The sequence below is a fragment of the Cetorhinus maximus genome, chromosome 10, assembly GCF_964194155.1.
Source record: "Cetorhinus maximus chromosome 10, sCetMax3.hap1.1, whole genome shotgun sequence".
Lineage (NCBI taxonomy): Eukaryota > Metazoa > Chordata > Chondrichthyes > Lamniformes > Cetorhinidae > Cetorhinus > Cetorhinus maximus.
In genome coordinates, this window is record NC_135888.1 from 26,452,977 (window position 1) to 26,480,029 (window position 27,053).

Consider the following 27,053-nt stretch of genomic DNA (forward strand, 5'->3'; position numbering starts at 1 on the left):
TGAACCTTCACAGAATGTTTCTCATTGCTTTGATGTGCTCACTGTGGTGGAGTAACAAAAATGTACATCTGCAGCCTAAATAAGATCTTGGATAAACTTGACATTACCTCCTTACTTTGGTAGTCCACATCCCTAGATACAGCACCAAGGCCTTGGATTACATTTTTTTGGCCTAATCTACTTTTGTTGCCATAATTAATTATTTGCATCTACACTAAGATCCACTTAAAGTCTCAGCATTTCAGGTGTATTCCCTATCCCTATTCTTCCAACATGTATTGCTTCACACTTTTCTTCATTGAACTGTATTTGCCTCCATACCACATGTCCTCTTTTTTTATGAGCCTTATCACAATTTGCCACAACTCAGTTTGGTTTCAGCTTGTTAGGGTTCCTAGCAGATTAATTTTGCCCCACACAGAACCCTGAGTCTGAGAAACTCCTTTCACTCTTGGCCTCTCTTCCAGCTATCTCACTATGTGGGCATTTTCCACTAATTCCATCTGCGATTATCTTTATTGAGACCCTCCTATGCTAACTTACCAAATGATTTTAGAAAAAAAGCACATGAACCAGATTTGCTGCATTTCCTTTCTCTGCTGCTAATGTTTCAGTGAATTGTATCAGGAGGGTCCAGTATCACCTTCCTCTAGAAATCCTTGTGGCTGGGCTGTTAACTCATTCCTTCATATTGTTTAGTAATTTCATCCTGTATTACTGACTCCAGCAGATTCCTGAGACTTGATATAAACTTACCTGGCATCAATGTAGGGTCAAAGGACAGTAACCTCCATCATTCATGCAGACTCCCCTCTCCCTCAGACTCCCCCCTCCCTCAGACTACCCCCTCCCTCAGACTACCCCCAGCACCCTCCTCCCCCTACCTCACACCCCTCTCCCAGACGCCCCCCCCCAACACAAATACACAGACATGCATGCGCACACCCATATACATGCACTCATGTATGAATATGATCCTGTCCTCACACAATGTCCACAGACACACGCTATGGAGGAGGTGCCATTGTATAGTAACAAACCTGTCCAAACCCGAGACACTGAGCTTAATTGTAGATGGAGTCAGCTGACAGCACTGGACCCTTGGTCTTATATCATAAGATGTGTTCACCCACTGAGCCAAGGCTTCTGATTGGCTTCTTGATTGCATGTCTAATGGTTCCTATCAATGATTTAAAGCTAACTTGTGATTGGTTGTTTTCCCAATGACAGGTTGGCTGGTTTCCTTCAACATATGTTGATGAGGAAGGAATGCCGTGACTGGTCGATGTAATGTCACCCGCCCTGCCGGAAGCCATTAATTTTGCACACCTGATATCCAGGACCCAGAATGACTCCTTGCTTCTCGAGGGCTGATGGCGAATAACTTTTCATCAATCTTACTGCTTTTTACTAATGACTCTTTTAATAATTCTCAGATTGATCATCACAAGACTCCCTATGTTGTATATAAATTCCTTTTACAGAACAGCCAATCAGAATTAGAAACAATTTTCAGTAGTGTGTGCAGGGTTGTACGTGTGGGTATTTGAGCACATGGGGGAGAATGTGTTTGTATATGAGCCATGCATGTGGGTGTGTGTGCGTGGGCACATGGGTATGCCTGCTACTGTGAGAATCCTTTCTAAAAATAATTTGTAATTATTTTACCAAGTAGCAATGCCACAATGTATGTGAATATTTTAAGGAATGTTTTTAGGCTGATGCCAGTGTATATATTTGGGTTCATTGTGGGTTAAATAGAATTATAGTTAAAATTATCGCTCAATTTGTTTAGGAATGAATTGAAAATGTAAATTGGTACAATTTTTTTGCACTGGCTAACACGCAGGAAGCAGCTGGTTTGGAGAGACTGGGAGAATCTGTGTTGCTGCTTGAAGGATAAAACTAGGACAAGGAAACCAGGACAAGTCACTGCGCTCTTGGCCTGACTGAAGAAGCTGATCACACAGTGATTGCAACTCAGACTGTACGGTTCACACAAACAGCAAATAAAAGCAACTGTTTCTTTTCATTTTCTGAATGTTGTGATTGAGCACAAGCCAGTGCTTCAAACTCTTAAACACGAGAGTTATGGAGCCAGAAATGAAGATTCTGTCACAATTGCCAGTATCTGTGCACACCTTAAGGTATGACTCTCGGAAGGGCTGCTTGTTCAGGAGGTATAACTTTAATACCCAACCAACAATTAGTCAAAGGTCAGTACATGGCAGGGCTAGATGAAATAATTTTCCAGGTTAGTACCCTACACAAAAGATAAATACACAAGTTAAGGGCTCATGGAGTTAGGGTGATGTATTAGCATGGATGGAGATTTGTTTAATGGACAGGAAGCAGAGAGTAGGGATAAATGGGGCATTTCAAAGTTGGTAGGCTGTGACCAGTGGAGCACAGCAAGGTTCAGTGCTGGGGCCTCAGTTAATTATAATCTATATTAATGACTTGGACAAAGATGGAGAATAATGTATCTAAGTTTGCTGACAATACAATAGGGGGGCATGTAAGCTGCGAGGAAGACACAAAGCGGCTGCAAAGAGATATAGACAGATGAGTGAGTGGGCAATAAGGTGGCGGATGGAGTAATAATGTGGGTAAAGATGAGGTTATTCACTTTGGTTGAAAGAATAGAAAAACAGATTATTTTGAAAAGGTGTTAAACCTGGAATACTGTGTGCAATGTTAGTCTCCATATTTAAGGAAGGATATATATGTATTGGAGGCAGTACAGCAAGGGTTCACTAGATCGGTCTCTGTGATGAAGACATTGTGCTATTAGGAGAGTCTGAGTACATTGGGTCTATATTCTCTGGAGTTTAGAAGAACGAGAAGCAATCTCGGTGAAGCATTTTAGATTCTGAAGGGACTTGACAGGGTAGATGCTGAGAGGTTGTTTCCCCTGGCTGGGAAATCTAGAACACAGGGCACAGTCTCAGCATAATGAGCTGATCACTTAGGACTGAGATGAGGATAAATTTCTTCCCACAAAGGGTTGTGAATCTTTGGAATCCTCTCCTCCAGAGGGTTGTGGATGTTCCATCTTGAATATCAGTAACGGGTATGCGAGGAGACAGGTAACTAAGCTGGAGTGAGACGGAGACTGAGTGAGTAACGAATTAGATTCTTGTGGGAATTCGGTGCGCCGAGGAGAGAGTGTGGTATACATAGGGATTATTTTAAATTAATTAAGTGAATAATTAAATTAAGCTAACTAATTAATGTAACAATGACAGAACAGGTGTTATGTTGCAGCTGTGGAATGTGGGAGCTTTAGGACGCCAAGGCGATCCAGGACAAAAACGTCTGCAGAAAGTGTAAACAGATTGAGGAACTCTGCATCAGGACTATTAATCTGGAAGCCAAACTGCAGATTTTGCACAACATAAGGGAGGGTGAGAAATACCTGGACACTTTGTTCCAGAACACGGTCACGTCTCTTAGAATAGGGTCATCCGTTTTGGTCAGCAGTGAGGGACAGGAGGATGTAACCGTGAGTGAGACAGGTAAAGGGACCAAGCAAAAAATAGTAGAGGAGCCTCTGACTTTGCAATTATCAAACAGGTTTGAGATGCTCACAGCCTGTGTGGATGAAAGCGAGGGGTCTACCAGGTGGATGAGGAGGCTGGCCATGGCACTATGGTACAGGAAGATATTTAAACTGGGGGAGCAAAAAGGAATGCAGCGGTAGTAGGGGATAGTATAATGAGGGGATTGACACTGTTCTCTGCAGCAAAGAGCGAGAGTCCAGGTGGCTGTGTTCCCTGCCCAGGGCCAGGGTACGGGACATTTGCTCGGAGCTGGAGAGGAGCTTGCATTGGGAGGGGAAGGATCCAGTTGTTGTGGCCCATGTAGGTACCAACAACATAGGCAGGATAAGAAATGAGGTTCTGCATAGTCAGTATGAGGAGCTAGGTACCAAATTAAGAAGCAGAACTTCAAAGGTAATAATCTCTGGATTATTACCTGAGCCACGTGCAAATTGGCATAGGGCAAATAAGATTAGAGAGATGAATGTGTTGCTCAAAGACTGGTGTGGGAGAAGTGGGTTCCGGTTTGTGGGGCATTGGCATCAGTGCTGGGGTAAGTGGGGGCTGTACCGTTGGGACGGTTTACACCTGAACTGTGCTGGGACGAGTGTCCTCGCAAATCGCATAGCTAGGGAAGTAGAGAGGGCTTTAAACTAAACAAGAGGGCTGAGGAATCAAGTTTGGGTAGAGGTAGCAATTCAAGGGGTAGAGTCAACACAGGAGAGCAAAATAGTAATATGAGAAATGAGGGTCACAGAATGGCAGGAAGGGACAGAGAGAAAAAAAACTAAGAATACATCAACAGTCAAGACTAGATGTTACAAAGATAACAAAAAGACAAGACTAAAGATCCGTATCTGAATGCACGTAGCATTCATAACAAACTAAATGACTTGATATTATTTTAATAGTCCAGCTGAATGACTTGATGGCCCACACTGAAGTAAATAAATATGATCTGATAGCAATTACAGAGACATGGCTGCAGGGTGACATGGATTGGGTCCTTAATATTGAGGGGTATTTGATGTACAAGAAGAATAGGAAGCTAGGTAAAGGTGGAGGGGTAGCACAGTTGATCAAGGATGGCATAGGTGCAATAGTTAGAGATGACCTTGGTTCAGGACATCAGAATGTCGAATCGGTTTGGGTGAAGATGAGGAATGGTAGGGGAAAGTCGTCACTCATGGGAGTGGTCTACAAGCCCCCAAACAGTAACCACAATGTAGGACAAAGGACACAAGAAGAAATACTAGGTGCTTGTGAAAAAGGGATAGCAATACTCATGGGTGATTTTAATCTGCATATAAAGTGGAAAAATCAGATTGTCAGTAGTAGCCTGAATGAGGAATTCATAGAATGTTTTCAAAATAGTTTCTTAGAGCAGCATGTTCTGGAACCAGCCATAGAGCAGGTTATATTAGACTTGGTATTGTGTAATGTAACAGGATTAATTAATGACCTCGGAGTGAAGGCACCCCTAGGTAGCAGCGGCCACAACATGATTGAATTTTATATCGTTTGCAAGGGAAAAGAGTGGGTCTAAGACTAGTATTTTAAACTTAAATAAGGGCAACTATGTGGGGATGAAAGCTGAGCTAGCTGAAGTGAACTGGGAAACTAGGCTAGGGGATAGATCAATAGAGAAGCATTGGCAGACATTTAAGGGGATATTTCAGAATACTCAGAATAAGTATATTCCTATTTTAAAGAAAAATTCTAAGGCGGGGGGACCCACCATTTGTGGTTAACTAAAGAAGTTAAGGAAAACATCAAACTTAAGGAAAAAGCATGCAAAGATGAGTGGCAGGTCAGGTGATTGGACAGATATAAAGAACGGCAGAGAATGACTCAGGTTAATCAGGAGAAAGAAATTAGAATGTGACAGGAAGCTAGCTAGAAATGTAAAAACGGATAATAAGTTTCTACAGGTATTTAAAAAGGAAAAGAGTAAGTAAAGTGAGTGTTGGTCCTTTAGAGAGTGAGAATGGGGAGTTAATAGATAATAAGGAAATGACAGATGAAATGAACAAATATTTTACTTCTATCTTCACTATAGAGGATACAAAAACATTCCAGTAATAGCTGCAAATCAGGAGGTGAAAGGGAGAGAGGAATTTGGTGAAATTACAATCACAGGGGAAGTGGTAAACTGGGATAGACAGATTTTTGGTGTCTCAGAGAATTGAGGGATATGGGGAGTGGGCAGGAAAGTTGAGTTGAGGTAAGGATCAGCCATGGTCATATTGAATGGGATGGCAGGCTCAATGGGCCGAATGGTCTCCTCCTACTTCTCATGTTCTTCCGGCAGGGCAGTCTTCAAAGCTGACTAAGCCACACGTAGTTATGTTATCACCATTTTTAACCACGTTAATTTTAGTAGAAAGTGCCTGACACATAAGACAGGTAAATGTTACATCGAGTTACAGCAACCAAGCCCCTGAATTAAACGCTACTCACCTATCTCTGAATAACCACCACCTCCCATCAAGTGTGTTTACTTCCAATGTTGAGGATAACTAGGGAGGGGTTAGTTACACCTGGTAATGAGGAGCAGACTTGATTCTAATTGCTTAGTATTTCACTCAGCATGTTGTTTAGTCCCAGTATTAGGGAATTTACACCTTGTGTTGCCAGTTTATTCTGTTGTTTACTCCTCGTGTTTTGGGGAATAGACCATAAGACGTAGGAGCAGAAGTAGGCCATTCGGCCCACCGAGCCTGCTCTGCCATTCAGTGATATCATGGCTGATCTGATAATCCTCAACTCCACTTTCCTGCCTTTTCCCCATAACCCTCGATTCCCTTACTGATTAAAAATCTGTCTATCTCAGCCTTGAATATACTTAACGACCCAGCCTCTACAGCCCTCTGTGGTAAAGAATTCCACAGATTCACTACCCTCTGAGAGAAGGAATTCCTCCTCATCTCTGTCTTAAATGGGGGACCCCCTTACTCTGAGATTATGCCCTCTGATCCTAGACTCTCCCACAAGGGGAAACAACCTCTCAGCATCTACCCTGTCAAGCCCTCTAAGAATCTTATGTTTTTCAATAAGGTCACCTCTCACTCTTCTAAACTCCAATGAGAACAGGCCCAACATTCTCAACCTGTCCTCATAAGAAAATCCCTCCATACCCAGGATCAACCTAGTGAACCTTCTCTGGACTGCCTCCAATTCCATTACATCCTTCCTTAGATAAGAGGACCAAAACTGTTCACAGTATTCTAGGTGTGGTCTAACTAGTGTCTTCTATAGTTTTAGCAAGACTTCCCTATTTTTATACTCCATTCCCTTTGAAATAATGGCCAACATTCCATTTGCCTCCCCGATTACCTGTTGAACTTGTATGCTAGTTTTTTGGGATTCATGCATGAGGACCTCCAACTCCCTCTGTGCTGCAGCTTTCTGCTATCTTTCTCCATTTAAATGATATTCAGCTCCTATTCTTCCTGCCAAAGTGCATAACCTCACATTTTCCCACATTATACTCCATCTGCCAAGTTTTTGCCCACTCACTTAACCTGTCTATATCCCTCTGTAGACTTAGCAAGACTTCACACGCTTTCACAACCATATTTCCTTCCTCAGTGACTCTCTCCGTCGCTGACTTACCCCACTGGATTCCAACTGAAGTTCCATTCCTCATGTTTCAAATCCACTCAGGATTACGGGTATCTCTGGGACATACAACGCTCCTCGGACTGTTCTCACTGTATCCTGAGATCCACACTCAGTGCCATGCACCGCCATATGAACACACATGACCTTTCCCTCCAGCAGCACCAACTCACTCTATCTCAAAGCTGTCCTTGCACCCCAGTTTCATTTTATTCTTCGTGTCATCCAATGTCTTAACAAGAAACTTTGTCTCTTCCTTTCATGTGCTAAGGAACAGAAGCTCCAACAGCTCATTGACACCAACGCCCATGCAGGACCCTCTACCCCTTCCCGTCCCTCTGACCCCATCCCTTCTTGTAATCCCAGCCTTTGCTGCGTATTCACCATACCCTCTGACCTTCCCCTCTCTGATGCTGAACGTTCAGTACTCAGCAAAGGACTCAGTTTCGTGCCCTCACCTCAATGAATTCCAGGCTCGGCGCAATGCTGAACTCTTCTTCTGCCGCCTTCATCCCCGTGCTCACTTTTTTGGGCAGGAATCCTCCTCCCCCTGTTCCACGGGTCCTTTCACCCGCCTCCAGTATTCTCCCTCCACCTGGACCCCTCCCTCTGGCTTTTTACCTGCCCTTGACCTTTTCATTGAGAACTGTCGGCGTGACATCAGCCATCTCAATTTCTCTGCTCTTCTTACACACTCTAACCTGTCTCCTTCTGAACTTGCTGCACTCCGTTCTCTCAGGTCCAACCCTGATTTTGTTATCAAACCTGCCGACAAGGGTGTTGCTGTTGTCTGGCGTACTGACCTCTACCTCGCAGAGGCTGAGCACCAACTCTCAGACACTTCCCCTGGACCATGACCCCACCACCGAACATCAAGCCATTGTTTCCAGTACTGTCACTGACCTCATCTCCTCTGGAGATCTTCCCTCCACAGCTTCCAACCTCATAGTCTCCCAACCTTGGAGAGCCCGCTTCTTCCTCCTCCCCAGAATCCACAAACAAGACTGTACCGAGACCGATCATGTCAGTTTGTTCCTACCCCATGGAACTTATTTCTTCCTATCTTGACTCCGTTCTCTTTCCCCTTGTCCAGTCTCTTCCCACCTACATCCATGATTCCTCTGATGCCCTACGTCATAACAATTTCCAGTTCCCTGGCCTTAATCGCCTCCTCTTCACCATGGACATCCAATCCCTCTACACCTCCATTCCCCATCGGGATGGTCTGAGGGCTCTCCGCTTCTTCCTTGAACAGAGGCCCAAACAATCCCCATCCACCACCACTCTCCTTCTGGCTGAACTTGTTCTCTCATTGAATAATTTCTCCTTAAACTTGTCTCACTTCCTCCAAATTAAAGGTGTGATTATGGGTACCCGCTTGGGCCCCAGTTATGCCTGTATCTTTATGGGGTATGTGGAACATTCCTTGTTCCAGTCCTACTCAGGCCCCCTCCCATAACTCTTTCTCTGGTCCATCGATGACTGTTTTGGTGCTGCTTCATGCTCTCGTCTGGACCTGGAAAAATTTATCAATTTTGCTTCCAATTTCCACCCCACCATCACTTTCACATGGACTATCACTGACACTGCCCTTCCCTTCCTTGACCTCTCTGTCTCAATTTCTGGTGATAGACTGTCCACCAATATTCATTACAAACCCACCGACTCCCACAGATACCTCGATTACAGCTCCTCACACCCTGCTTCCTGTAAGGACCCCATCCCATTCTCTCAGTTCCTTCGCCTCTATTGCATCTGTTCCGATGATGCCACTTTGCAAAACAGTGCTTCTGACATGTCTTCCTTCTTCCTTAATCGAGGTTTCCCACACACAGTGGTTGACAGGGCCCTCAGCCATGCCTGACCCATCTGCCTTGCCTCTGCCCTGACACCTTCACCTCCCTCCCAGAATCATGATAGGGTCTCCCTTGTCCTCAATTATCACCTCACCAGCCTCCGCATTCAAAGGATCATCCTCCGCCATTTCTGCCAACTCCAGCATGATGCCACCACCAAACACATCTTCCCTTCATCCCCCCTCCTCCCCCCATTGGCATTCCATAGGAACCGTTCCCCCTGGGACACCATGGTCTACTCCTCCATCACCTCCTACACCTCAACCCCCTCCCACGGCACCTTCCCATGCAATTGCAGAAGGTGCAACACCTGCCCCTTTACTTCCCCCCTCCTCACCGCCTAAGGGCCCAAACGCTCCTTTCAGGTGAAGCAGCACTCCACTTGCGCTTCCCTCAATTTGGTCTAATGCATTCGCTGCTCCCAATGCGGTGTCCTCTACATTGGAGAGACCAAACGCAGACTGGGTGACCGCTTTGCAGAACACCTCCGGCCTGTCCACAAGTATGACCCAGACCTCCCTGTCGCTTGCCATTTCAACACACCACCCTGCTCTCATGCCCACATGTCCGTCCTTGGCCTGTTGCAATGTTCCAGTGAAGCTCAACGCAAACTGGAGGAACAGCACCTCATCTTCTGACTAGGCACTTTACAGCCTTCTGGACTTAACATTGAGTTCAACAACTTCAGACCATGAACTCTCTCCTCCATCCCCACCCGTTTTTTCATCCCCCTTTTTCCATATTTATTTTTAAAAAATTTTTATTATTTTTTTCCACTTATTTCCATTGTTATTTTTAAAATTTATTTCCATTTTCAATCATTGTTTTATCCCCAGCTTTTAGCCTATTTTTGATCTTTCTTCCCCCACTCCACCCCCACTGGGGCCAAGTGTCACTTTCCAGAGTGCTTACCCTGGTCTGGCCATTAATCACATTTTGCTTCCTTAATGTCCCCATTAGCACCTCCTTTAGCCAGTACAACCACCATTAATAACTCTTTGACCTTTTGTTTATGACACCTTTTGCCATCTCTCCCTTGTCTCCACCTATCATTGGCCTTCTATCCAGCTTCACTGGTTCCGCTTCCCTTAATCAGTATATATTTCACCATATCTCTACCTCCCTTTAGATCTGAAGAAGAGTCATACGGACTTGAAACGTTATCACTGTCTCCCTCTGTACAGATGCTGTCAGACCTGCTGAGTTTTTCCAGCATTTTTTGTTTCCGTTTCAGATTCCAGCATTTTTGCCTTTATCCCTCTGTCAGCTCTTTCTATCATCCTCACCCACTTGCCTTCCCACCCATTTTTGTGTCATCTGCAAACTTGGTGATAGTACATTCGTTTCCCTCATCCAAGTCGTTAATATATATATTGTAAGTAATTGTGGCCTCAGCATTGATCCAATTTTAAACAAAAACAGAATTACCTGGAAAAACTCAGCAGGTCTGGCAGCATCGGTGGAGAAGAAAAGAGTTGACGTTTCAAGTCCAACATGACCCTTCAACAGAACTGAAGTATAGTTAGGAGAGGGGAGAAATATAAGCTGGTCTAAGGTTGGGGGGCGGGGGGAGAGAGAAGTTGAGGGTGGGGTGGTTGTAGGGACAAGCAAGCAGTGATAGGAGCAGATGATCAAAAGATGTCACAGACAAAAGGATCAAAGAGGTGTTGAAGGTGGTGATATTATCTAAGAAAAGTGCTAATTAAGAATGGATGGCAGGATACTCAAGGTACAGCTCTAGTGGGGGTGGGGTGGAAAGACTAACAAGGTATTAGTTGTAGATTTAAAAATAATGGAAATAGGTGGGAAAAGAAGAATCTATATAAATTATTGAAAAAAAAACAAAAGGGAGGGGGAAGAAACGGGGTGGGGATGGGGGGAGGGGGAGTTTAAGATCTAAAGTTGTTGAATTCAATATTCAGCCCGGAAGGCTGTAAAGTGCCTAGTCGGAAGATGAGGTGCTGTTCCTCCAGTTTGTGTTGGGCTTCACTGGAACAATGCAGCAAGCCAAAGACAGACATGTGGGCAAGAGAGCAGGGTGGAGTGTTAAAATGGCAAGCGACAGGGAGGTTTGGGTCTTTCTTGCGGACAGACCGCAGGTGTTCTGCAAAGCAGTCACCCAGTTTGCGTTTGGTCTCTCCAATGTAGAGGAGACCGCATTGGGAGCAACGAATGCAGTGGACTAAGTTAGGGGAAATGCAAGTGAAATGCTGCTTCACTTGAAAGGAGTGTTTGGGCCCTTGGACGGTGAGGAGAGAGGAAGTGAAGGGATTGGTGTTGCATCTTCTGCGTGGGCATGGGGATGTGCCATAGGTGGGGGTTGAGGAGTAGGGGGTGATGGAGGAGTGGACCAGGGTGTCCCGGAGGGAATGATCCCTACGGAATGCCGCCGGGGGGTGGTGAAGGGAAGATGTGTTTGGTGGTGGCATCATGCTGGAGTTGGCGGAAATGGCGGAGGATGATCCTTTGAATGCGGAGGCTGGTGGGGTGATAAGTGAGGACAAGGGGGACCCTATCATGTTTCTGGGAGGGAGAAGAAGGCGTGAGGGCGGATGTGCGGGAGATGGACCGGACACAGTTGAGGGCCCTGTCAACGACTGTGGGTGGAAAACCTCGATTAAGGAAGAAGGAGGACATGTCAGAGGAGCTGTTTTTGAAGGTAGCGTCATCAGAACAGATGTGACGGAGGCGAAGGAACTGAGAGAATGGGATGGAGTCCTTACAGGAAGCGGGGTGTGAGGAGCTGTAGTCGAGGTAGCTGTAGGAGTCGGTAGGCTTGTAATGGATATTGGTGGACAGTCTATCATCAGAAATTGAGACAGAGAGGTTCTGTTTGTGGATTTTGGGTAGGAGGTAGAAGCGGGCTGTCCGAGGTTGGGCGACTATCAGGTTGGAAGCTGTGGGAGGAAGATCTCCAGAGATGAGGTCAGTGACAGTCCTGGAAACAATGGCTTGATGTTCAGTGGTGGGGTCATGGTCCAGGGAGAGGTAGGAGGGAGTGTCTGCGAGTTGACGCTCAGCCTCCGCGAGGTAGAGGTCAGTGCGCCAGACAACAACAGTACCACCCTTGTCAGCGGGTTTGATGACAATGTTGGGTTGGACCTGAGAGAAAGGAGTGCAGTAAGTTCAGAGAGAGACAGGTTAGAATGGGTGAGAGGAGCAGAGAAATTGAGACGGCTAATGTCACGCGGACAGTTCTCAATGAAAAGATCAAGAGAAGGTAAGAATCCAGAGGGAGGGGTCCAGGTGGAGGGAGAATATTGGAGGTGGGTAAAAGGATCCGTTGAACGGGGAGAGGACTCCTGCCCAAAGAAGATCCAATTTTGTTTAATTCTGGTGCTGTTTATTCGCAGTGTTGTTTCCTCCTGGTGTAGGGCAATTTACTCCTGGTTTTATGCAGGGTTTACGCCAGTGTCTTTTGCTCCTGATGTTGAGGGGGTTTACTCCCAGGCAGTGGGTCAGGGAAGTGGAATTAAAAACCAGGATCAGTCATGATTGTATTTCATGGTGAAGCAGGCGCGATGTCCATGTGGCCTGGTCTTGTTCCAATTTCTTCTGTTGTTTACTCCTGGTGTTGCGGGGTTTATGCTAATCCCGGTGTTGGGAGTCACTCCTGGTTGTGTTTATTCCCGGTGTAGGGGGGTTTATTCCCTGTGTTTGGGCCGGGGGGGGGGGGGGAGATCCAGCTCGATCCAGTCTTGACCGTCCTCCCGCTGACTGGGGTGGGGGGCGGAGTTGAATCTTGTGCCGAGCGCAAGGCGGAGGTGAGTGAATCGGGTCCGGGGATCGGAGCGGGTCTGGGGGGGGGTCGAGAGTGTGGCAGGGGGGGTTCGGAGGTCGGTGCGGGTCCCGGGGGGGCGGGGAGGGTCTCAGTTCCTGGAGCCTGAGCCCGGGGTCAGAAGCCCCTCCGGCCGGACCCAGCCCGGATTTGGGAACCGGCCGCTCCGGGAATTTGACGTTTCTGAATGTCTCGATCGTGTCCCCAAATACACAAACTTCATGTGATTCCCGAGGGGAAAGAATTCCGGATTGAATGTGTGTCAGAATGTCTTTGAAAATGTTGCTGGAGAGGCGGAGAGGAGAAATCCCTACAACTGTCAAAACTGACTCTTCCCCGAAATAAAAACAGAAAATGCTGGAAAAACTCAGCAGGTCCGGCAGTGTCTGTGGAGACTGAAAGAGGGTTAACATTTCGCGTCCGTTTGACTCTTCAGAGCTCTGCAGGGAGGTAGAAATATGGTGATGGGTTTTATGTTGTTGAAGGTTTGGGTGGGGGGTGGAACAAAGGGAAGGTCTGGGATTGGGTCGTGGATGCAAGAGATTAAATGTCAAAGGTGTCCTGGAACAGAATCTCACAGTGCAGAAGAGGCCCTTCAGCCCATCGAGTCTGCACCGACAGGTGAGAAACACCTGACCTACCTACCTAACCCCATTTACCAGCACTCGGCCCATTGCCTTGAATGTTATGACATGCCAAGTGCTCATCCAGGTACCTTTTAAAGGATGTGAGGCACAAAAAGCAAAGGCAGTGTTAACGGTTGTAGTAAAAAAACAAAACATTGGTCCAGAGCGAGTGCGAATGGCAGAATGATGAACAATTCTGTCTGAAAGCAAGAACACAATAAACAAGATTCAGACCAGCACATAGCAAAAAAAAAATCAAAATGGGGCACAGAGTCCATGGTTTGAAATTGTTGAACTCAATATTGAGTCCAGAAGGCAGCAAAGTGCTTAATCAGCAGAAACTGTTGTTCCTCAAGCTTGTGCTGATCTTTACTGGACACTGAAGTGGTGTGGGTACAGATGAGAAATAATAAAGGCAAAACGTCACTTATGGGAGTGGTGTTCATCCTCCTGAACAGTAACCACATGGTATAATGGAAGAGCTTATCAGAAAGGTAAGGCATTAATCATGGGGGATTTTAATCTGCATATAGACAGATGGACAAAGGTAGACTTGAGAGGAATAATAGAACGTTTTTGGGATAGTTTCTTAGAATAACATGTTCTGGCACCAGCCAGAGAGCAAATGGGCCTGGTATTGTGCAACGAGATAGGATTAATTAATGACCTCATAGTGAAGGTGCCTCTCGGTAACAGTGATCATAATATGTTTGAATTTTACATTCAGTTTGAGAGAGAGAAGTGGGTCTAAGACTAGTATTTCAAATTTAAATAGGGGCAATTATAAGGTCATAAAAGTAGAGCTAGCTAAAGTGAACTGACAATTTAGGATAATGGATAGGTCAATAAAGATGCACTGGCATACATTTAAAGGGATATTTCAGAATATAAAGAATAGATACATTCCAATGAGAAAGAAAAGTTCCAGGACGATGTGAGGGCAGGGGATACTATCGGTAATTAACTAACGAAAATAAAGACAGTATCAAACTTAAAGAAAAAGCATATAATTGTGCAAAGATGGGTGGCAAGTCTGAAGATTGAACAGAATATAAAAAACAGCAAAGAATGCCTAAAAGATTAATAAGGAGGGAAAAATTAGAGTACGAGAGAAAGCTAGCTAGGAATATAAAAACAGAATCACAGAATTGTTACAGTGTCGAAGGAGACCATTCGGCCCATCAAGTCTACACCGGCTCTCTGAGCATTTTAACTTAGTGCCAATCTCCTGCCTTTTCCCGTAACCCTGCACACTGTTTCTATTTAAATAACCATCCAATACCCTCTTGAATGCCTCGATTGAACCTGCCTCCACCACACTTCCAAGGAGTGCATTCCAGTCCCGAATGACTCGCTGTGTGAAAAAAAATTTTCTCACCTCACATTTGCTTCTTTTGCAAAATATTTCAAAACTTTGTCCTCTGGCTCTCGATCTTTTTACGAGCAGGAACAGCTTTTCCTATCTACTCTGTCCAGACCCCTCATTATTTCGAAAACTTCTATCAAGTCTCCTCTCAGCCTTCTCCTCTCCAAAGAAAACAGTCCCAACTTCTCCAATCATTCCTCATAACTGAAGTGTCTCATCCCTGGAACCATTCTCGTAAACCTCTTCTGCACTCTCTCCAATGCGTTGACATTCTTCCTATAGTGTGGCGCCCAGAGCTGTACACAATACTCCAGCTTATGTCTAACCAGTGTCTCGTATAAGTTCGTCATAACCTCCCTGCTCTTATACTCTATGCCCCTATTAATGAAGCCTAGAATACTGTATGCTTTAGAAACAGCTCTCTCTACCTGCCATCCACCTTTAATTACTTATGTACATATACACCAGGTCTCTCTGCTCCTGAACACCCTTTAGAATAGTATCCTTTATTTCATACCGTCTCTCCATATTCTTTGTACCAATGCGCATCACCTCACGCTTCTCTGCATTGAACTTCATCTGCCAACTATCTGCCCACTCCACCAATATGTCAATGTCCTTTTGAAGCCCTACACTGTTCTCCTCACCATTTACAATTCTCCCAAGTTTTGTGTCACTTGCAAACTTTGAAATTGTCGCCTGCACACCAAGATCTAGATCATTTATATATATCAGGAAAAGCAAGGGTCCCAATACCAACCTCTGGGGAACTCCACTACAAACCTATAAGCCTGAAAAATACCCATTAGCCATTGCCCTCTGTTTCCTATCCCTCAGCCAATTTTGTATCCATGTTGCTACTGTCCCTTTTATTCCATGATCCATAACTTTCCTCACAAATCTGTTGTGTGGCACTGTACCGAACGGCTTTTGGAAGTACATACACATCACATCAATGGCCTTGCCCTCATCAACCATCTGTTACCCCTTCAAAAAACTCCAGCAAATTAATTAGATACAATTTTCCTTTAACAAATCCATGTTGACTCATCCGAATCAATCCAAATTTTTCCATGTGACTATTAATTCTATCCTGAATAATTGTTTCTAGAAGTTTCCCCAATAACGAAATTAAACTGACTGGTCTGTGATTGCAGGGCAGATCTTTACAACCTTTCTTGAGCAAGGGCAGAATGTTTGCAATTCTCCAGTCCTCCGGCACCTCCCCCGAATCCAGGGAACATTGAAAGATTATTGCCAGTGCCTCCGCAATTTCCACTCTCACTTCCTTCAATATTCTTGGATGCATCTCATCCGGTCCTGGTGCCTTATCAACTTTTAAGTACTGACAGCTTATCCAATACCCCCTCCTTATCAATTTTAAACCCTTCTAGCAACTGAGTTTCCTCCTCTGTCACCATGGCCTGGACAGCATCTACCTCATAGGTAAAGACAGATGCAAAGTTTTCATTTAATACCTCAGCCATGCCTCCTGCCTCTATTTATAAATCCCCTTTTTGGTCCCTAATTGGCCCTACTCCTTTTACCACCCTTTTATTATTAATGTGATTATAGAATACTTTAGGATTTCCTTTTATATTAGCTGCCAGTCTTTTTTCATAATCCCTCTTTGCTTCTCATATTTGCTTTTTCACATTCATTCTGAACCTTCTGTATTCAGCTTGGTTCTCAATTGTATTTGCTACCTGACACCTGTGGTAAACACACTTTTTCTTCTTTAACTTAATTTCCATCTCCTTTGTCATTCAAGGAGTTCTGGATTTGTTTGTCCTACCCCTCCCTTTTGAGGGATCATGCCTTGACTATGCTCAAACCACCTCCTCTTTGAAGGTAGCCCATTGTTCAGCTGCTGTTTTTCCCGCCAACCTTTGGTTCCAGTCTATCCGGCCCAGCTCCGTTCTTGCCCCATTGAAGTCCGCTCTGTGCCAGTTGATTATTCTTACTCTGGATTGACCAATGTCACTTTCATCTGTCATCCTAAACCTTATGATACAATGATCACTGTCCCCTAAATGTTCCCCTACTGATTCCTGATCTACGTGGCCCACCATATTCCCAAGAACCAGGTCTAGCAGTGCCTCCTTTCTTGTTGGACTGGACACATACTGCTGTAGGAAATTTTCTTGAACACAATCTAGGAACGCTTGTCCCCCACTGCTCCTTACACTACCACTATCCCAGTCTATATACGGATAATTAAAGTCCCCCAATATAACTACTCTATGATGTTTACACCTCTCTGTAATTTCCTTGCAGATTTGTTCCTCTATATCCTTCCCACTAGCTGCTGGTCTATATATTACATGGAGCAATGTAATCTAACCCTTCTTATTCCTTAGCTCTAGCCAAATCGATTCTGTCCTTGAATCCTCTGACACATCCTCTTTCTCCAGTACTGCAATACTCTCCTTAACCAAAAACGCCGCCCCTCCTCCTTTTTTCCCTTTCCTATCTTTTCTGAATGCTTTGTAACCAGGAATATTTAACACCCAGATCTGCCCTTCCTTAAGCCAGGTCTCTGTTATCACCACAACATCATAATCCAACAAGGCAATCTGTGCCTGTAACTCCCCAATTTTATTAACTATACTCCGTGCATTCACATACATGAAGTGTAACCCTGATTCAGACTTCATTACTTGCTCCCTTACTCTGACTCCATCTATTAACTTACTATCCTCTATTTTAGTGCTATCTGCCTCTTCCAGCATTTCATGCACCCTGCTATTATTTTCCAGGATTCTCTCCTGGTTCCCACATCCCTGCTGAATTACTTTAAACCCTCCCCAACAGCACTAGCAAAATGACCCGCAAGGAACTCAGTCCCGGCTCTGTTCAGATGCAACCCATCCGGCTTGTACAGGTGTCATCTCCCCCAGAGCCTGTCCCAGGAATCTAAAGCCCTCCCTCCTGCACCACCTTTCCAGCCACGCATTCATCTGCCTTATCCTCCTATTTCTGTACTCACTGGCACGTGGCATTGGGGGTAATCCGGAGATTACTACTTTTGAGGTCCTGCTTGCTAATTTTCTACCGAGCTCCCTAAATTCCGACTGCTGGACCACATCCCCCTTCCTACCTATGTTGTTAGTACCAATGTGGACCACGGCCTCTGGCTGTTCGCCCTCCCCCACAAGAATGTCCTGCAGTGGTTCTGTGACATCCTTGACCCTAGCACCAGGGAGGCAACAAACCATCCTGGAGCCATGTTGACAGCCGCAGAAATGCCTGTCTGCTCCCCTAACTAAAGAATCCCCTATCAGTACCCCCCTTCCGCTCTTCTCCCTCCCCTCCTGTACAGCTGGGCCATCCGTGGTGCCACGGGCTTGACTCTTGCTGCACTCCTCCAAGGATCCATCATCCTCCCCAATACCCTGAATGGAAAACCAGTTAGTGAGCGGGACCTCTGGGGACTCCTGCACTACCTGCCGGTTTCTCTTGGACTGCCTGGTGGTCACCCATTCCCTATCTGCCTGCATGCTCCTAACTTGCGGTGTGACCACCTCTCTGAACGAGCTACCCATGGAGTTGTCTGCCTCATGGTTGCACCTCAGTGACTCCAGGCTCTGCTCAAGCTCTGAAACGCAGAGCTCAAGCTCTGTGCAGCCGGTGACACTTCCTGTACATGGGCTCGTCTGGGTCACGAGAAGTGTCCACGACTCCCCACATGCCACAGGATGGGCATTCCGCTTGGCTGAGCTGTCCTGCCATGCCTTAACCGTAAACTTTTAAAATCACTTTCTTTACTTAAACTTTAGTTACTTTTACTTACTTTAACTAACTTTAACCTTGCTCTTGTACTATCAACTGGAGATTAGTAGAAAGTAGAAATTCTTCCCCCTTACTCACGAATCAGCACTCTCTCCTGTGCCTAACAATTCTTACTTTCCCTGTGCTTCTTTAGAAATTTATGTTTCTGTACTCGCATTGTTTTCAATCTCCCAACTGTCTCTCCCGAGCTCGCGCTGTTTCCTCTCCCGAGCTCACGCAGTTTCATAGTAAGAGTTTGTATAGATCTTTAAAAAAGAAGAGAGTTAACGAGCATTGGTCCTATAGAAAGTGAGTCTGGAGAATTAATAATGGAAATTAAGGAGCTGGCAGGTGAATTGAACAGGTATTTTGCATCAGTCTTCACTATAGAGGATACAAGTACGTCCCAGAAATAGCTGTAAATCAGGAAGTGGGAGGGAGGGAGGAAGTCAGGAAAATTATCACCAGGCAAATGGTATTGAGCAAATTATAGGAACTGCGAGTTGACAAATGTCTGGGTCCTGATGGACTTAATCCTAGGGTCTTAAAAGAAGTGGCTAGTGAGATAGTTGATGGGTTAGTTTGAATTTTCTAAAATTCTCTAGATTCAGGGAAGTTTCCATTATACTGGAAAGTAGCAAATGTAACTCCTTTATTCAAAAAGTGAGAGAGAGACAGAAGGCAGGAGACTACAGGCCAGTTAGCTTAACATCTGTCGTAGGGAAAATGTTAGAAGCTGTTATTAAAGAAGCTATAGCAGGGCACTTGGATAAGCTCAAGGTAATCAGGCAGAGTTAACATGGTTTTGTGAAAGGGAAATCATGTTTAACAAATTTATTGGAGTTCTTTGAAGAAGTAACATGTGCTGTGGATAAAGGGGAACCAGTGTATTGTACTTAAATTTCCATAAGGCCTTTGATAAAGTGCCACATCAAAGGTTGTTGGGTGTGTCCCGTAAAGGGTCAGCTAATCTCATTTGGTCTCCTGACTCTTGTTTAGGCTGGAAATTCACTGATCAAGAAGGTTTTCTTGGACACTTGTGAGGAATTCCTCTCCCTCTCTGCCCTTCACACTGTTACTATCCCAGTCTATATCAATAATTGAAGTCCCCATTGTCACCATTCCATCTTTCTACAGTTCTCCCCCCCCCCCTCCACCCCCGAACCATTCCCGCTATACCAAATACCCATCAACCTAAAAGCTTTTCTTTGCTCCTTAACTCTGTCAAACACATTGTATCTTTGGTCCCTCACATTCCCGGGCTGTAACTTTCTATTTCGCCACACGTGTTTCCTCTCCAAATTTTCCTGAGTACATTGTAACCAGAATATAAAGTTCCTATTCCCTCCCCTTCTTTATGGCTGCTAGTTGCTGCAGCTCACTACCTTTATTGTTCCCGCTCTTTGGGTTTCTTTTAACACCAATATGATTCTGCCACTCAATTACATAGGATTGCATAAGATATACAGCACAGGTACAGGCTATTCAACTCAACGGGTCCATATTGGCATTTATTCTCCATTCAAATCCTCTCCAGTCCTTCCACACTTAACTCTCCACCAGATTAACCCGCTATTCCTTCTTCCAGCATATTGTTTATCTCAATACAGAATCACACAGAATTTTAACAGCACAGAAGGAGGCCATTCGGTCTATCATGTCTGCACCAGCTCTCCAAATGAGCATTATGACCTAGTGCCAGTCCCCCGTCTTTTCCCTTGAACATTGTCTCTATTCAAATAATCATCCAATATCCTCTTGAATGCCTCGATTGAACCTGCCTCCACCACACTTCCAAGCAGGACATTCCAGACCCGAACCACTCGTTGTGTGAAAAAGTTTTTTCTCACATCGTATTTGTTTCTTTTGCAAATCACTTTAAATCTGTGCCCTCTCGTTCTTGATCCTTTTACGAGTGGGAATATCATCTCCCTATCTACTCTGTCCAGCCCTCTTATGATTTTGAACATTTCTATCAAATGTCCTCTCAGCCTTCTTCTGTCCAAGGAGAACAGTCCCAACCTCTCCAATCTATCCTCATAGCTGAAGTTTCTCATCCCTGGAACCATTCTTGTAAACCTCTTCTGCACTCTCTCCAATGTGTTCACATCCTTCCTATAATATGATGTCCAGAACTGTACACAATACTCCAGTTGAGGTCTAACGAGTGTCTTATATAAATTCAGCATAACCTCCTTGTTCTTGTACTCTATGCTCCTATTAATAAAGCCCAGGATACTATATGCTTTATTAACTGCTCTCTCCACCTGTCCTGCCACCTTCAAAGATCAATGCACATATACACCTAGGTCCCTCTGCTCTTGCATCTCCTTCAAAATTTCACCCCTTATTTTATATTGTCTTTCCATGTTCTTCCTACCAAATGCATCACCTCACACTTCTCCGCATTGAACTTCATCTGCCACCTATCTGCCCACTCCACCAACTTGTCTATGTCCCCTTGAAGTTCCACACTGTCTTCCTCGCAGTTCACAACACTCCCAAGCTTATATCATCCGCAAACTTTGAAACTGTCCCCTGCACACCAAGATTTAGATCATTAATATATATCAAGAACAGCAAGGGCCTCAATACCGACCCCTGGGGAACTCCACTACAAACCTTCCTCCAGCTCAAAAAATATCCATTGACCATTACTCTCTGCTTCCTATTTTTCAGCCAATTTTGTATCCATGTTGCTACTGTCCCTTTTATTCCATGAGCAATAACTTTTCCCACAAGTCTGTTGTGTGACACTGTATCAAATACCTTTTGAAAGTCCATGTACACCACATCAACCGCATTACCCTCATCGACCTTTTCTGTTACTTCTTAAAAAAACTCCAAGTTAGTTAAACATGATTTCCCCTTCAGAAATACCATTAAATGTACCTATACTATTCACCTCAACCACTGCCTGTAGTAGTGATTTCCACATTCTCCTCATTCTGAGGATGTGGGTGTCACTGACTATGCCAGCATTTATTGCCCTTGAGGAGAGGGAGTTGCCTTCATGACCCGCTGCAGTCCATGTAGTGTAGGTACACCCACAGTGCTGTTAGGGAGAGAGTTCCAGGATTTTAACCCAGTGACAGTGAAGGAACGGTGATATATTTCTAAGTCAGGATGGTGAGTGATTTGGAGGGGATCTTCCAGGTGGTGGTGTTCCCATCTGTCTGCTGCCCTTGTCCTTCTAGGTGGTGGAGGTCACAGATTTGGTAGGTGCTGCCGAAGGAGCTTTGGCAAATTGCTGCAGTGCATCTTGTAGATAGTACACAGTGCAGCTACAATGCAAGTGATGGAGTGAGTGAATGTTTAAGATGGTGGATGATGTGCCAATCAAGCAGTTTGCTTTGTTCTGGATGGTGTCAAGTTTCTTGAGTGTTGTGGGAGCTGCACTCATCCAGGCAAGTGGGGAGTATTCCATCACACTCCTGACTTGTGCCTTGTAGATGGTGAACAGGCTTTGGAGAGTCAGGAGATGAGTTACTCACTGCAGAATTCCCAGCCTCTGACCTGCTCTTGTATCCACAGTATTTATATGGCTGGTCTAGTTCAGTTTCTGGCCAATTGTAACCCCCAGGATGTTGATAGTGGGGGATTTAGTGATGGTAATGCCATTGAACATCAAGGGGCGATGGTTAGATTCTCTCTTGTTGGAGATGGTCATTGCCTGGCACTTGTTGTAGTGCGAATGTTATTTGCCACTTGTCAGCCCAAGCCTGAATATTGTCCAGGTCTTGCTGCATTTGGACACGAACTGCTTCAAGTGTCTGAGGATTCACAAATGGTGCTGAACATTGTGCCATCATCAGCAAACATCCCCATTTCTGACCTTATGATGGAAGGAAGGTCATTGATGAAGCAGCTGAAGAAGTTTGGGCTGAGAACACTACCTTGAGGAACTCCTGTGGTGATGTCCTGGAGCTGAGATGATTGACCTCCAACAGCCACAACCATCTTCCTTTGTGCTAGGCTTTCATCTATTCAGTAGAGAGTTTTCCTCATGATTCCCTTTGGTTCCAGTTTTGCTAGGGCTCCTTGATGCCACACGGTCAAATGCTGCCTTGATGTCAAGGGCAGTCACTCTCACCTCACCTCGGGAGTTCAGCTTTTTTATCCATGCTTGAACCAAGGCTGTAATGAGGTCAGGAGCTGAGTGACCATGGTGGAACCCAAACTGAGCGTCAGTGAGCTGGTTATTGCTAAGCAAGTGCCGCTTGATAGCACCGTTGATGACCCCTTTCATTACTTTACTGATATTCGAGAGTGGACTGTTAGGGTGGTAATTGGCTGGGTTGGATTTGTCCTGCTTTTTGCGTACAGGACATACCTGGTAATTTTCCACTTAGCCAGTAGTTGCCAGTGTTGTAGCTGTACTGAAACAGCTTGGCTAGGGGCACGGCAAGTTCTGGAGCCAAGTCTTCAGTACTGTTGCCGGAATATTGTCAGGGACCAAAGCCTTTGCAACGTCCAGTGACTTAAGCCGTCTCTTGGTATCACGTGGAGTGAATTGGCTGAAAATCGTCTTCTCTGATGGTGGCGAATCTCAGGTGGAAGCCAAGATGGTTCACCCACTTGGCACTTCTATCTTCTCCACTGATGTGCTGGGCTCCCTCATCTTTGAGGATGGGGGTACTTGTGGAGCCTCCTCCTCCAGTGAGCTGTTTAATTGGTCATTACCATTCATGACTAAATATTGTAGGACTTCAGAGCTTTGATCTAATCCGTTGGTTGTGGGATTTTCTCCATTCTGTCTATAGCATGCAGCTTCCCCTGTTTCACTGTCATTTTGGTTCCGTCGCCACCTACCACAGGCCCAGTCTGGCAGATATGTCTTCCTGGACTCAGCCAGTTTGGTCAGTAGTGGTGCTTCCGAGCCAATCTTAGTCATGGACATTGAAGTCTCCCCACCCAAAGTACATTCTGTGCCCTTGCCACCCTCAATGTTTCTTCCAAGTGGTGGGTTGCAGGGTTTCGAGGAGGTTACAAAGATAGAAAGGGTGCAGGGGTTGGAGGAGGTTACGGAGATAGAAAGGGTGCAGGGGTTGGAGGAGGTTACGGAGATAGAAAGGGTGCAGGGGTTGGAGGAGGTTACGGAGATAGAAAGGGTGCAGGGGTTGGAGGAAGTTACGGAGATAGGGAGGGTTGCAGGGGTTGGAGGAGGTTACAGAAATAGGGAGGGTTGTAGGCGCTGGAGGGGGTTACAGAGATAGGGAGGGTTGCAGGGGTTGGAGGAGGTTACAGAGATAGGGAGGGTTGTAGGGGCTGGAGGAGGTTACAGAGATAGGGAGGGTTGCAGGGGCTGGAGGAGGTTACAGAGATAGGGAGGGTTGCAGGGGCTGGAGGAGGTTACAGAGATAGGGAGGGTTGTAGGGGCTGGAGGAGGTTACAGAGATAGGGAGGGTTGTAGGGGCTGGAGGAGGTTACAGAGATAGGGAGGGTTGCAGGGGTTGGAGGAGGTTACAGAGATAGGGAGGGTTGCAGGGGCTGGAGGAGGTTACAGAGGTAGGGAGGGGGAGAGCCCATGGAATGATTTGAACACACGGATGAGAATTTTAAAAATTGATTATTGCCAGACTAGAATCCACCCCAATCTAAAGCTTATTCCTTGGATTCACAGGTGACCATGAACTGCTCTGTTTCTACTTTCCGAATAGCCACTTTCATCAAGAGTTCTCGGATACTTCTGTCTAAATCCAACCTGCAATACTTGAGCACCTCAGCAACTTGGAGCACAGCAGCAGAGAGGAATGTGCCCAACAGCAAGAACCTCAAAGAGGAAAACCAAGTTTCGAAAGGCCCAACCAAACCATTACCAAAATGTGCTGATGTGGTGGTGATGGGTGGCGGCAGCCTGGGCTGCCACACCTTGTACCATCTGACGAAAATGGGGATCACCAACGTAGTCCTGCTGGAAAGGGACCAGCTGACATCTGGAACCACTTGGCACACTGCCGGTAAGGATGGCGTTGGGCTGATTGACGGACGTGGGGGGTCAGGAGGATGGGAGAGGAGAGGTTGGGGTCAAGATGAACAATGAGGAGAATGCCCCTTTGGTGAGGTCAGGACATTCAGCCCCTCGTACCTGTTCTGCCACTCATTTAGATTATGGTGGATCTGTATTTTAACTCCATCTATCTGCTTTGGTTCCATTATCCTTTCTCCTCTGGCCCCCCAAAAATCTATTAAGCTCAGTTTTAAATTTTTCAATTGACCTCCAGTTTCCACAGCTTTCTGGGGAAGAGTTTTCCAGATTTCCACTCCATTGTGTGAAGATGTGCTTCCTGACATCATCCCTGAATAGCCTGACTCTAATTTTAAGGTTCTGCCACCTTGTTCCGGATCCCCCACTCCACCGCCCCGCCACCATCACAGGGAATAATTCCCCTCTATTGGCCCTAACTTAAAACCCCTCGATTAGATCAAGCAGCCCCACTTGATTGGCACCCCATCCACAAACATTCACTCCCTCCACCAGCGATGCACAGTAGCAGCAGTGTGTACCATCTACAAGATGCACTGCAGCAACTCACCAAGGCTCCTTAGGCAGCATCTTCCAAAACCCACAACCACTACCATCTAGAAGGACAAGGGCAGCAGATAGATGGGAACAGCACCACCTGGAACTTCCCCTCCAAGCCACTCACCATCCTGACTTGGGAATATATCACCATTCCTTCACTGTCGCTGGATCAAAACCCTGGAACTCCCTCCCTAACAGCACTGTGGGTGTACCTACACCACATGGACTGCAGCGGTTCAAGAAGGCAGCTCACCACCACCTTCTCAAGGGCAATTAGGGATGGGCAATAAATGCTGGCCTGGCCGGCGATACCCTCATTCCATGAATGAATTAAAAAAATATATTATTCTAAACTTGAGGGAATTCAAGCCTGCTCTGTGCAACCCTGACATCATAATTTCATCCTGTAAACCCCAGGATCATCCTGGGGAATCTCCACTGGAGCCTCTCCAAGGACAGAATATCCTTCCTGAAGTGGGGGGGGGAGGGGTGGTGGTGCGGTGGGGGTGCCCAGCACTTAAACCGTGAGTGTGGCCTCCGCCAACCATCCCCCACGCCCTCCCCAACTGTCTCTTCAGTTTGTTCCTTCTTACTTCCTGCAGGTCTCTTGTGGCAGCTGCGGCCAAGTGACATTGAGATCGAGTTGCTGAGCCATACGAGGGCAGTTGTGAGTAAAGATCTGGAGGAGGAGACTGGGCTGCACACAGGTTGGATTGAGAATGGTGGCCTCTTCATCGCCTCCAACAAACAGCGACTGGATGAGTACAAACGTCTCATGTCGGTGAGTCAGTTCTGGGAGGGGGTTTAACACACACGTCGCCCAGGAGAGTCGGTTGGAAGGATTCCAGTGTTGGTTGGGTGGACAGGAGTGAGTCTGTCTCCCGGCTTAAATATTAGAACTTTTCTGCGCAAGGCAGTTTATTAAATTCCTGGAAAGCTTCATTTCACCAAAAGGAGCAGGGTGGGGGCTACAGGGGGTGGGGGCACCATGGGGTGAGGGGGCTACAGGGGGTGGGGGCACCATGGGGTGAGGGGGCTACAGGGAGCAGGGGCACCATGGGGTGAGGGAGCTACAGGGGGTGGGGGCACCACGGGGTGAGGGGGTACAGGGAGCAGGGGCACCATGGGGTGAGGGGGCTACGGGGTGGGGGCACCATGGGGTGAGGGGGCTACAGGGGGTGGGGGCACCACGGGGTGAGGGGGCTACAGGGGGTGGGGGCACCATGGGGTGAGGGGGCTACAGGGGGTGGGGGCACCGTGGGGTGAGGGGGCTACAGGGGGTAGGGGCATCACAGGGTGAGGGAGCTACAGGGGGTGGGGACACCACGGGGGGAGGGAGCTACAGGGGTGGGGGCACCACGGGGTGAGGGGGCTACAGGGGGTGGGGGCACCACAGGGTGAGGGAGCTACAGGGGGTGGGGGCACCATGGGGTGAGGGGCTACAGGGGGTGAGGGCACCACAGGGTGAGGGAGCTACAGGGGGTGGGGACACCACGGGGTCAGGGGTGCTACAGGGGGTGGGGGCACCACGGGGTGAGGGGCTACAGGGGGTGAGGGCACCACAGGGTGAGGGAGCTACAGGGGGTGGGGACACCACGGGGTCAGGGGTGCTACAGGGGGTGCAGGGTAGTGAGTACAGTGGGGGGTGGAAGAGTTGGGGGGCACGGGGTGGGGGGGGGGGGGTGGGGGTGGGGGATGGGGAGTACGGGTCGGGGTAGGGGTGTGGCGAGTATGGGGGGTGGCGAGTATTGGGGGGTGGTGAGTACGAGGGGTGTGGGGGATGGGGAGCACAGTGGGTGGGTGGGGAGTATGGGGGTGTGGGGAGCACAGTGAGTGGAAGGGTGGGGAGTACGGGGGTTGGGGGGGTGCGGAGCACGGGGTGGGGTGGGGGTGTGGGGAGCACAGTGGGGGGGGGTGGGGAGTACAGGGGGTTGGAGGGGTGGGGAGCACAGTGGGGGGGATCGGGA

At 46.7% G+C, this 27,053-nt stretch overlaps 2 protein-coding genes across 4 annotated transcripts in view; both read left to right on the forward strand.

The window, feature by feature from the left end:
• The window catches only part of vav2 (vav 2 guanine nucleotide exchange factor), a 200,422-nt gene extending 198,390 nt beyond the window's left edge, over window positions 1-2,032 (forward strand). Inside the window, exon 27 of the mRNA XM_078551281.1 lies at window positions 1,231-2,032. Coding sequence (XP_078407407.1) covers window positions 1,231-1,278 — 48 coding nt within the window. The 3' untranslated portion in view covers window positions 1,279-2,032. The remainder of the gene's footprint in view (window positions 1-1,230) is intronic.
• A 10,690-nt stretch (window positions 2,033-12,722) lies between these two features.
• The window catches only part of sardh (sarcosine dehydrogenase), a 92,362-nt gene continuing 78,031 nt past the window's right edge, over window positions 12,723-27,053 (forward strand). The window contains exons 1-3 of one of the 3 annotated variants that reach the window (XM_078550260.1): window positions 12,723-12,783; window positions 24,184-24,520; window positions 25,689-25,867. In XM_078550260.1, the coding sequence (XP_078406386.1) occupies window positions 24,190-24,520; window positions 25,689-25,867 (510 nt within the window). In that variant the 5' untranslated portion in view covers window positions 12,723-12,783; window positions 24,184-24,189. Of the gene's footprint in view, window positions 12,784-13,172; window positions 13,259-13,881; window positions 13,918-24,183; window positions 24,521-25,688; window positions 25,868-27,053 lie in introns of those variants that run through there. The other 2 variants (XM_078550259.1, XM_078550258.1) reach the window with 2 other exon arrangements.